Source organism: Bubalus bubalis, chromosome X (assembly GCF_019923935.1).
Source record: "Bubalus bubalis isolate 160015118507 breed Murrah chromosome X, NDDB_SH_1, whole genome shotgun sequence".
NCBI lineage: Eukaryota > Metazoa > Chordata > Mammalia > Artiodactyla > Bovidae > Bubalus > Bubalus bubalis.
Window position 1 is genome coordinate 6,629,038 of NC_059181.1, and position 12,307 is coordinate 6,641,344.

The 12,307-nt window shown below is 51.2% G+C and overlaps 1 protein-coding gene across 7 annotated transcripts in view; it reads left to right on the top strand.

Annotated features, from left to right (window-relative positions):
* TBL1X (transducin beta like 1 X-linked) overlaps nt 1–12,307 on the top strand; it is a 247,752-nt gene that overhangs the window by 206,004 nt on the left and 29,441 nt on the right. For all 7 annotated transcript variants that reach the window (XM_025275792.3, XM_044936984.2, XM_044936981.2 and 4 more), the window contains one exon: nt 9,550–9,695. In XM_025275792.3, coding sequence (XP_025131577.2) covers nt 9,550–9,695 — 146 coding nt within the window. The remainder of the gene's footprint in view (nt 1–9,549; nt 9,696–12,307) is intronic.

Sequence of the window (12,307 nt, forward strand, 5' to 3'; positions counted from 1 at the left end):
TGTCTAGTTTTGTCATGGCTTTTCTTCCAAGGAGCAAGCATCTTTTCATTTCATGGCTGCAGTCACCATCTGCAGTGATTTTTGAACTGGGCTTCCATCCGCATAGCCAGTTGGCATGGATGAGCGTGCCGACCAGTGGCTGCTTGGCCTTCATTGATTGTAGGATTGGACTGATGGCCAGAGCCGGTGGGCTCGCTCACTCTCTCTCAGAGGTGGCTCTCGTGAAAATCATGATACAGACCTCCCAAGCACACAGACTCTAACTCTGTCGTCTGTCCAGTGGGCAACGTTCCCACCGAGCTGCTCGCTCACCCTCGTTTCCATAAAGCTGCAGTCTCAGTTCCTGTCTGTTTCTCAGCGATGTGGCCCCTGATGCAATAAGCTTTCTTGTAGCCCTGGCAGCGTGGCGTGGCCCCTTCCCACGGGAATTGCAAGTCACGGGTTCTTGGTGGCCTTAATCTCCGTGTGTTGTCACTCACTCCCCTCCATAAATCAAGATCTCGCGGGTTCAATTGGGACGATGAGGTCGTTCCTTCCTCTGTATAGAATTTTAGAATTGAAAGGGACCTTGGCGATCACCTAATTCCACCTGTTTGTTGGTCAGAGAAGGAAGCCAACAAGGGCAGGCCCAGGCTGGTGAAGTGTGTTCTCTCTGCAAAGAGAAAGTTGTCATTGTTCAGTCGCTCAGTCGTGTCCGAATCTCTGCGACCCCACAGACCGCAGCACGCCAGGCCTCCCTGTCCATCACCATCTCCCGGAGTTTGCTCAGAGTCCATTGAGTCGATGATGCCATCCAGCCACCTCATCCTCCGTCGCCCCCCTTCGTAATAAAAAAACTGTAGCAGACGCGTGGAATGTTGTTCAAAGACTTAGCCACTGCACAGCAACACACCCTCTGGTGAGAAGCAAAAGTATTTCCAGATGTTGCCCACGTCTTCCTCTGGCCGACAGAAGTGCCCACACTTCACAACCACGAACCACCGTTGTAGACCAAGGGAGCAGAATCTTAAGCAGAGGTGTCCTGTGGGAAAGTGGTATATATGCTTCTCGCAAAGGCAGCTTGGTGAGGTATAGTGAGAGATGGCCAAGCTTCTTATCGCAGGAAGTGAGAGGCTTCCAAGGCCACGCTTGGGTCTGCAGACTCTTCTACTGCTTTTGAGAAGGAGAGTGAGTGCTCGGTTCCTCGTGTCAGATCAGCCAGGTTACCGTGGGTAACCTGTCTGTGGGTACACATGTGGGTCTTGGGTCCCGTCGACTAGCACCTAGAAAGCTCTAAGGCTGCCGGCTGACACGTAGGGACGTGCTCGGTGAACAGCAGCTACGGGTACAATCACCTTGTCAATCACACAGAGCAGGAGGCGCGTCTTGGAGCCTTTCCGGCTGCTGGGACAAAAGGCTGCAGACTGAGTGGCTAGTAAACACCAACACTTTGTTTCTCACCATTACGGAGGTTAGGAATTCCCAGGTGCCGGCGGAGTCACTGCGGGCTGCTGACAGGCCAGGAAGGTGTTGTGGGAAGAAAGTCGTATGTCGTCCTGCAGATAACGGTTGTGAACTGAGTGTTCGTCCGTGTCGATGTTTGGACACGAAGTCCATTTGTGAGGACCCTACCCTCGGGTCCTTATCATCTCCCTGACACCACCACCTTCAGTTCAGTTCAGTCACAGTCGTGTCCTACTCTTTGCAACCCCATGAACCACAGCATGCCAGGCCTCCCTGTCCATCACCAACTCCCAGAGTCTACCCAAACCCATGTCCATTGAGTCAGTGATGCCATCCAGCCATCTCATCCTCTGTCCCCCCTTCTCCTCCTGCCCCCAATCTTTCCCAGCATCAGGGGCTTTTCAAGTGAGTCAGCTCTTCGCATCAGGTGGCCAAAGGATTAGAGCTCCAGCTTCAGCATCAGTCCTTCCAATGAATATTCAGGACTGATCTCCTTTAGGAGGGACTGGTTGGATCTCCTTGCAGTCCAAGGGACTCTCAAGAGTCTTCTCCAGCACCACAGTTCAAAAGCAGACATCACCACCTTAAGGAATGCATTTTCAGTGTATGAATGTTGGGAGACAGGCATTTAGTCCATAGCAGTAAGGGAAGAACAGATACAGGGTAGACCATGACACTTGCTTTCATGTGGTCTGTGTCTGTGGTCCATATATATATATTTGCACATATGTCTGTGGGTACACGTATATATACATGCATATATTTGTACACATGTGTATATATGGGCTTCCCAGGTGGCACAGTTGGTAAAGAATCCACCTGCCAGTGTAGGAGATGTCAGAGATGCGGGTCGATCCTTGGGTCAGGATGATACCTTGGAGAAGGAAATGGGAACCCACTGCAGTATTCTTGCATGGAGAATCCCATAGACAGAGGAGCCTGCCAGGCTGCTGTCTGTGGGGTTGCAAAGAGGGACACAGTTAAGCTACTGAACACATAGACACATAAGTGTGCATATACAATATACATGTAATAGTCAAGTTGGCGCACATTTCCTATAAAGGAGCATATCCTAGATATTTTTGGCTTTGTGGCCCATCTGGAGGAGGGCATGGCAACCCCACTCCAGTATTCCTGCCTGGAGAATCCCCATGGGTAGAGGAGCCTGCCGGCCTACAGTCCGTGAAGTCGCAAAGAGTCAGACACGACTGAGCAACGCACGCTTATACTTTCACTCGCAGCCCATACTGAGTCTCTTGCGACGACCCAGCTCTGCCGTTGCACTGTGAAAGCAGCCACAGACAGCATATCCACTCATGGGCAGTGACTACTCCCATAAAACTTGATTTATAAACACAGGCAGCGTGGGCCCTGCGCTGCATATCCCTGGTCTGGACAAGTTTCATATCGTGCCCACTGGCTTTGGATAGCTGTCAGTATTCCCAGTATTAAGTCTATGAAGTCCTTAATAAAGGCTCTGCATTTAGTGCCTCAAACAAGTGCCTTTGATGCTGCCTTTAATGTTAAGAGTCGGACACGCTCGGTCATGTGCAACTCTTTGTGCCCCATGGACTATACAGTCGACGGGATTCTCCAGGCCCGGATACTGGAGTGGGTAGCCTTTCCCCTCTCCAGGGGATCTTCCCAGCCCAGGTGCCTTTGTTTCAGCTAAAGGTGGACCACTGGCCTCACAGCTGCCTGAATATTACGTGTCTGCCTTTCTCCGCTGAATAGGCAGTGTTTCCAAGGGCCAGTGAGTGATTCTTTAGCAGGTTCTGCTGATGAATCAGGCCGACATTAGCTGGGAAGGATGGTTCGCTGCACAGCTCGAATGGTCTGGGAGGCCGTTTGTGAAAGATGTCTGGCTTAGTGGTTTAGCAGCAAACAAAGCATGTGCTTGGTTTTCCATCTGTTTGGGTTGCCTGGTGGGTGAGGACATCCATGCACATGCTGCTTTCCTAGCACCCGTCACCCCAGATGGGAAGAGCAGTGCTCTTCAAGATCTTATTTTTTTTTCAATGTATTGTTTTTAGTGAAGTATAGTAGATGTGCAATATGTGTTAGTTCCAGCTGTTTAGCAAGTGCAAGGGCAAGTCGCTCACTTTCCCAACTCTTTTCGACTCCATGGACTATGAGATTCTCCAGGCCAGTATATTGGAGTGGGCGACCTTTCCCTTCTCCAGGGGATCTTCCCAACCCAGGGATCAAACCCAGGTCCTCCGGCATTGCGGGCAGCTTCTCTACCAGCTGAGCCACCAGGGAAGCCCCACAGATGTATATATTGATATTCTTGTAATTTTTTTTATTTAATTTTTTTTGATATTCTTTTTAAACTTCTGTTACTTTATAGGTTATTGCACGGTATTAACTATAGTTGTCTGTGCCATGCCGTAGGTCCTTGGTGGTTATCTGTTCTGTGTATGGTGGTGTGTCTCTGTTAATCCCAGACTGCTAATTATCCCTTCCCTCCCTTCCCCTTTAGTAACCACAAGTTTGTCTTCTAAATCTGGGTGTCTGTTTCTGTTTTGTAAATAAGTACATTAGTGCTTTTTTTTTAAAAAAAGAGACTCCATATATAAGTGATATCATTTGATTTTTGTCTTTCTCTGACTCACTTCACTTAGTATGATAATGTCTAGTTCCATCCACGTTGCTGCACATGGCATTGTTTCATTCTTTTTCTTGGCTCAGTAATATTCCATTTTATGTGTGTACCGTGTTGTCTTTATCTGTTCACCTGTTGATGGATATCTAGGTTGTTTGCATGTCTTGACTACTGTGAATGATGCTGCAGTGAACAGATGGGGTGCATATTTAACTCTTGATGGTCTTGTTGTGCCTTATAAAAAATGTAGTATAAATCTTCCCCTTGGTGGATTAGACAGTAAAGAATCTGCCTGTAATGCAAGAGACCTGGGTTTGATCCCTGGGCTGGGAAGATCCCCCAAAGGAGGGCATGGCAACCCACTCCAGTATACTTTCCTGGAGAATCCCATGGACAGAGGGATTGCCATGGACTGGTGGGCTACAGTCCATGGAGGTCACAAAAAGGCAGACACGACTGAGTGACTGCTTCTGCTACTGCTAAGTCACTTCAGTCGTGTCCGACTCTCTGCGACCCCATAGATGGCAGCCCACCAGGCTCCCCCGTCCTTGGGATTCTCCAGGCAAGAACACTGGAGTGGGTCACCATTTCCTTCTCTGATGCATGAACGTGAAAAGTGGACTGCAGCCCACCAGGCTCCCCCGTCCTTGGGATTCTCCAGGCAATAACACTGGAGTGGGCTGCCATTTCCTTCTCCAGTGCAGGAAAGGGAAGTCGCTCAGTCGTGTCCGACTCTCTGCGACCCCATAGACGGCAGCCCACCAGGCTCCCCCGTCCTTGGGATTCTCCAGGCAGTAACACTGGAGTGGGCTGCCATTTCCTTCTCCAGTGCAGGAAAGGGAAGTCGCTCAGTCGTGTCCGACTCTTAGCGACCCCATGGACTGCAGCCCACCAGGCTCCTCCGTCCACGGGATTTTCCAGGCGAGAGTACTGGAGTGGGGTGCCTTCTCCTGACTGAGTGACTGAAGCACATGCAAACCTTTCCCATCTTATCATGATTATACCCTTTTTTCTCTTCAGAAATACTCTTACTTCACCTGGTTATCTGCCTGCCCTACCCCCCCCCCATTACTATGTGTTACCTGAATTCTCTGACTTGCTTTTCAGTGACAGCAATCCACCCATGGTGTTTATAAATGAAGCAGACGTGTGCGTGGTGTAGACCTGAGGACTGTGTCATTAAGGGGGGTGTGGTTCCTGTGGGTCTTTGGTTCTCTGCCGTGGTGGGGTTAGTTAGACGTTTTCGGTTGTCATGACTACGGAAGGCTTGCTACTAACATCTAGTGTGTAATGAGACGTCCCTATTGGTGCCGTGGTTAGAACTCCGCACATTCACTGCCACGGCCATGGATTCGGTCCCTGGTTCGGGAACTAAGATCATGCAGGGCAGGGCACCACATGCCATGCGGGGCAGCCAAAAAAAAAAAAAAACAAAAAAACAAAAAAAAAAAACCCCAAAACAAAAAACAAGCATCTAGTGTGTAGAGATCATAGATGCTGCTAAATCTTGTAATGCCTAGGACATAGCACTCCTCACAACAAAGAACAGTTTGGTCCAAATGTGACGGTTGAGAAACCTTCCTGAGGAGTGCTTCATCGGGGACGCCTCTTACTAAGTATTGGGCAGGTCTGCGAGCTTCAGCGACTGCCCCAGTGCACACCAGCGGCACTCACACTGAGCCGTCACCTGGATCGGTCATCCAGGTGCCACCAAGCTCTCTCTCCTGCCCCTTTTCACCACCTTCCACGCCTGCCACTGAGCCAGTCCCAAGCATTTCCCTCTACCCGCTGATAGTCCGTTCTTTGTTCCTCCACGTCTTGTTGGGTGGAAGAAGGGGTGCGCTGAAAGCTGAACAGGCTTAAGGCACAGAAGCTATAGGACCGGCAAACTGCAAGTGAATATGCTCAGTAGCCCTGGGGTCCGATTGGGTGGGGTGGGCGCTGATGGTGGTGGAGGCTGGGCCACCCCAAGGGTAGCATCCTTCCCAGAGATGGCAGATTTCCAAGGTGACTGTAGACTGATTTTTGCAAGCCTCCCCCCAATACATATGTTTAAACGTAACCCGGGTCCATAGAGTCAAAGCCACGGTTTTTCCTGTAGTCATGTATGGATATGAGAGTTGAACCATAAAGAAGGCTGAGCGCCGAAGAATTGATGCTTTTGAACTGTGGTGTTGGAGAAGACTCTTGAGAGTCCCTTGGACGGCAAGGAGATCCATCCAGTCCATCCTGAAGAAAGTCAACCCTGAGTATTCGCTGGAAGGACTGATGCTGAAACTCCAGCATTTTGGCCACTTGATGTGAAGAACTGACTCATTGGAAAAGACCTTGTTGCTGGGAAAGATTGAAGGCAGGAGGAGAAGCGGGCAACAGTGGATGAGATGGTGGATGGCATCACCAACTCAGTGGACATGAGTTAAGCAAACTCTGGGAGATGGTGAAGGACAGAGGAGCCTGGTGTGCAGCGGTCCGTGGGTTCGCAGAGTCAGACACAACCGAGCGACTGAACAGCTATCCCCAGTTAATATTTGGAAGTTCAGTCTTTAGGAGTTGATCAGGTCCTGAGGATGGGCCTTCTTGTATGCAGTTAGTGCCCTTCTAAGAGGCCCCACATAGCTTTCTTGCTCCTGAGGTTACGGGGAAAGCGTAGTCATGTGTCTGGTCCATAAAGTGGTTCTCAGCAGACACTGAACGTGCCAGTGCCTTGATTTTGGACTTTAGCCTCCAGAACTGTGAGAAATAAATGTCTGTGGCTGACACCACGCAGGCTGTGGGATTTTCTTACAGCAGCTGGAACGGACAAAGACATACACCGGAAGTGTGACCTCTCTCTGACCGCTGCTCCGTCACTTGCTGAGATGTTATTTGTCGGGGGCCCTGGCCATAGCCCACGCTGTGCCCTGGGGGAATGCTCTGCAGAAGATTCCAGGTGGAATTTTGTGGTGGACTGAGAGACGGGTGTCCAGCCACAAGCTGGGAGCTAGTGCGTGGCCTGTGTCAGACCCCAAGGGTGATCTCGGGACCTGATTCATAAAAAGAAGAGAAGGGTACAAGGGAGAAACTGAAGATGGTCCTGTGCATACTTAGTCATTTAGTCATGTCCGACTCTTTTCGACCCCGATGGCTCCTATGTCCATGGGATTCTCCAGGCAAGAATACTAGAGTGGGTTGCCATTCCCTTGTCCAGGGAATGTTCCCAACCCTGGGATCTAACCCAGGTCCTCCAGCATTGCAGGCAGGTTCTTTAACCGTCTGAGCCAGCAGGGAGGGAAGGTGGTCGTGGGGAGGCTTACATGAATTAGGAACTGTTCTTCAGTTAGAAGCAAGACCTGGTCAGTTGTGGGAACCGTGTCGGGGCTGGCGGGTGGTGTCTTGTTATTACCCCCAGTGGGCGTGGTCCTGCTCTGGACCTTGTGACGATACCAGGAGGGAAGCAGATGACTCTCAGTCCAGCGTCCTGTCCGATCTGCTGGTGGAGACACAGATAAGGAGATGGAAAAAGTCAGTGGGTCAGATGCTCACCCGGGAAGAATTCTACAAGACAGAAGCCACGGTGGACCAGAGTATGTAGGAAGGGAGGTTGAATGGAGGTTGGGGCGTCTCTCAGCCAGTGATACCCACTTGGTCCTCCTCTGTCTGCTGACCTTGGGTTTTTCTCGTGCACCCTTGCTGGAAACTGGATAAGAGAGCTTGGAGATTTAGACTCTGTGTGTGGTGGCAGAGATGCAGAGAATAAGGTCTTTGGTGAAGACGGGGGTGGATGTTTCTGTTGTGGTGGGAGTGGTTAGGGCAAAGGAGGGCCAGAGAGAGAACAAGTCAGAAGGAAAAACAGAAGGCTGATTTGCAAAGGGCCTTCTTTGCTCATGCCCTTCCAACAACAGGAGCGCAGGGACCCTGTGTTGGAGAGAAGGCCTCCAAGGTGCTCTCCTGCACAGTCTCATGTAGGTGGTTCCGGCTTGTAAAGAAATAACATGGGAAGTTAATAGCAGGCTCTACAGTATTACTCTGGAAATAAATATGAATCAAGTGCCTATTGCATATATTCTTAATAATCAGGCCATGAGGAGGAGGGGTGGGGGAACAGAAAGGGACGTTTGCAGACGGGGCTCTCCTTTCATGGAGTAACATTGCCATCTTGCTGGCCGTTCCATGTATTGCAGAGGCTGGCTGTATTTGTTGACCCGGATGGAGGCTGGGGGACCTGGGGGCGGGCAGCCCATCATCCGGCTGATGAAGGGGGTGTCCTAGGAAAGTGAGGTGGGGAGGCAGTGTGCAGATTCCCCCATGAGACTCCCCCTCCCCAACCCTCCTACCCACCCCAGCACATAGGATGAGCCAGTCTTGATGGCAAGATGTTCATAAGTGATGGAGGTGGGGTCCCCGGGACCCCCCAACAGGTGATGATGGAGCAGAGGGGAAACTTATGCCTCAGACCATTCCCTCCCCAACCCGAAAGCCCCCGAAACCTCCTTCCTGGCCCTGCAGCCTCCTTCATTGACACAGCCTCGTTTGTTACGGCAGTCTCCTTTGAAACACGCCTCGTTTGTTCCGTGTAGTCAGCGGCCCAGTCTTTCTCCCTGCGTGTTTTCATCCAGGCAGCTCTGCGCACGCCTTATCTGTGAGCACCTCGCACCTGCCCAGTGTTGCCAGTGGGTTCGTGCAGAGGCATTTGACGAGGGTGCTGCAGGGGCTTTGCAGGGTGTGGGGGGACCCTTCAGCCCTTAGCCAAGGGTCGGGTGGGGACATGCCCACTTCCGTAAAGCGACTCAAGGTTACCCTGCGATGGGTGCAGAACCGCCTCGTGTTTCTTCCCACGGTTGGTGGTGAGCTTCATTTGCCCCGAACGCTGGGAGGGGGCTCCTGCCAGCAGACATCAGCGCGAGCTTCTGGAAGGAGCCGTGCAGAACCCAGGCACACAGAGCCTGGGATCCGACTTCTGTAACGTCTACCCTGGGGCAGACTGTCACCTCTGTTTTGCTTTTATAACTCTGAAAAGGGTTGGGTATGGGGGGAGGGGGAAACTGCCCTGGCAGTCCAGTGGTTAAGACTCCTCAGCTCCCAGTGCGGGGGTGCGGTGGGGTCACGGGTTCGATCCCTGGTCCGGGAACTAAGATCCCACTTGCGGCACTTGGTAGTCAAAAAAAATTTTTTTTAAATAGGTTGTTTCTTTGTTTAAATAATAATAATGGTGCTGGAAAGGCGCTTTCTTTTTTTTTTTCTTTTTTTTTTTTTTAAGCCTCTGCTTTTTTACCAGCTGTTTCACGCAGTCACACCTTGGTCTGCTATCTGTCTCTGGGACACTGCCCACAGCAGAGGCTGGGTATCCTATGACCATAACCCCACCCCCCTGCCCCGTAACTCGTTGGGTGCGTCTGACCCCCCAGGGGTGCCTGCTACAAGTCCAGGCCTCATGGAACCCCACCCTCCCTCCCCACCTCCCCTACACCCACCCCTCCCCGCCCCACCTCCGCTCCTACTCCACCTCCCATGTGCTTCTGCAGGTTTTTCCCACTCGGCGTTCACATTCGGTATCGAGAGCCATATCAGCCAGTCCAACATCAATGGGACGCTAGTGCCGCCCGCCGCCCTCATCTCCATCCTGCAGAAGGGCCTGCAGTATGTGGAGGCCGAAATCAGCATCAACGAGGTAACGTGGGCCCTCCTTCCGGGGGTTGGGGAGGCGGTGGGGAGCAGGACGTGGGCCCTGCAGCACGCCCCTACCCTGGTGAGCCTGGGCACTCTGAGAAGACCTTAGCAAGGGAGTTTGCCACGGCCTCTCCCAGTGCATTAGGGTCCCCTCTCCCTTTGTGCTAAATCCTTTTCTCCAGCAGGGGATCCCAGTGCTGTGATACCCAAGGAGCCAGCTCCCAAGGCCCCATAGATGGTTGTGGACTGGTTAGCCACAGTGGTATCACTGAGAGAGGCAATGCCTAGGCAGGTTGGTAAGAAGTCCGGAGTCCCCAAGGAGGAGGAGAAGGAGAAAGGGGTCTGGGGTTCTCAAGGTGAAGATAGGGGCCTAGAATTCTCAAGGAGGAGGAAAGGACAAACATCTTTTTTTTTTTTTTTTCCCTTGACATTCCTTAAGTCTTAGGCACATAAAACAGTTTTTTTTTTTTTTTTTTTTAAGCCTGAACCCATGAGTACATAAACAGCTCACTTTAAACTCTGTCCTAAGGATTATATAACAACAATGTATCTCCTGCTTGAGAACAGTTTCTCCTTCCTGAAAACCTTCTGGCTAATCCTGTTATCTTACAATGTAAATTATGTGAGTGGGTCTGGTAAAGTTTTCACAGACTTGAGACATTCTTTTGATTTATTGTAATAATTAATGAGAAAGGATATAGCTCCCTTGCTTTAGTCAAGGCTATAGTTTTCCCAGTGGTCATGTATGGATGTGAGAGTTGGACTATAAAGAAACCTGAGCGCCGAAGAATGGATGCTTTTGAACTGTGGTGTTGGAGAAGACTCTTGAGAGTCCCTTGGACTACAAGGAAATCCAACCAGTCCATCCTAAAGGAGATCAGTCCTGGGTGTTCATTGGGAGGAATGATGCTAAAGCTGAAACTCCAATACTTTGGCCACCTGATGCGAAGAGCTGACTCATTGGAAAAGACTCTGATGCTGGGAAAGATTGAGGATAGAAGGAGAAGGGGACGACAGAGGATGAGATGGTTGGATGGCATCACCGACTCAATGGACACGAGTTTGAGTAAACTCCAGGAGTTGCTGATGGACAGGGAGACCTGGTGTGCTGCAGTCCATGGGGTTGCAAAGAGTCGTACACAACGGAGCAACTGAACTGAACGCTAGTGAGGGGCGCACTCTTCGTCCCCCTTCTGATATCTGTGTCAGAAGCTTTCTCTGTCCCATTTTATACTTTAATAAAACTTCTGCTACACAAAAGCTCTTGAGTGATCAAGCCTGGTCCCTGGTCCCGAAGCTAAATCTTCTTTGGAGATCAAGAATCTGACACCGTTAACCGTAAAGCGGTCATCATGATGCATGGAAAAGGATGCTGATTTATACAGTCGTCTCTCGGAATCCACAGGGGGTGCTCAGGTCACACAGTCAGCCCTTCTGTATCCGCAGATTCCGCCCGCCCTGGAGGGCAAACAGTGGTAAACGTGCTGAAACACGTCCATCCGCGTGTAGTGGACCCTGGCAGGTCAGACCCGCCTCGTTCAGGGCTCAGCCATGCCTCATGACGGGCATGGGCCAGCCTCGGGCACAGAAATCACCCTTCCTCCTGGATGTCTCTCAGCAGTTCGATGGAAGAGGGACCCTGTGAGTCATCTCACCTAGAGTCTGTGTTTTATGTGAACCTGAGCGAGGGCACTCCCAGAAGATCAAAGCGGAGAGATCTGAGTACTGTTGAGTTCAAGAGGGTTATTTCAAGCGATGGCTTTGTTAGAGCTCTCACTGCACAGCTGCTTCCGGGAGGTTGGGACCAGTCCTGGGTGTTTATTGGAATGACTGATGCTGAAGTTGGATCTCCAGTACTTTTACCACCTGATGCGAAGAGCTTACTCATTTATAAAGACACTGATGCTGGGAAAGATGGAAGGCAGGAGGAGAAGGGGACAACAGAGGATGAGATGGCTAGATGGCATCACTGACTCAGTGGACATGAGTTTGAGTGAACTCCGGGAGTTGGTGATGGACAGGGAAAGCCTAGCGTGCTGCATTCTAGGGGGTCGCAAAGAGCTAGATACGACTGAGCAACTGAACTGAACTGAAGCCTTTTAAAGATAAAGGGTGAAGGGTCAAGACAGCTCCCCTTCCCACCTGCTTTGCTTCCATCTGGGGACTGTCCTGAGGATCCCGGGGCCTCCTGTGGCGTCCGGGTCTTCCCGGAGTCTCGGTCTGAGTCCCTCTGATTGTAACTGCACTTACCACCCTTTCTCTTCCGTCCTGCCTCCGTTTACCCACACCCCACCTCCATCCAGCACACCGCTGTGCCCCAAGTCCCCGTTTTCTGTTCCAACGCGTCCAGCACAGCTGACCCCGTTCAGTGGCCACGCGCCCCCTCCCCTTTACCACCAGAAGTCCGCTCCCACGATCACCCCACCCTCGAGCCCATCTCCCTGCACCCTTCCACACTTTCCTCCGCCTGCTCTTCCCCTTTCTCATCCTTGCAGGCCTGTCTTTTCTTCGTAGCATTTACCTCCACTTTGCCTTCAGCTTTTGCAATCACAGAAGTAGCGTATCTCAGATGGGTTCCTCTGCCGTTTTCCAAAACCCCGCATCTCAGAGAAC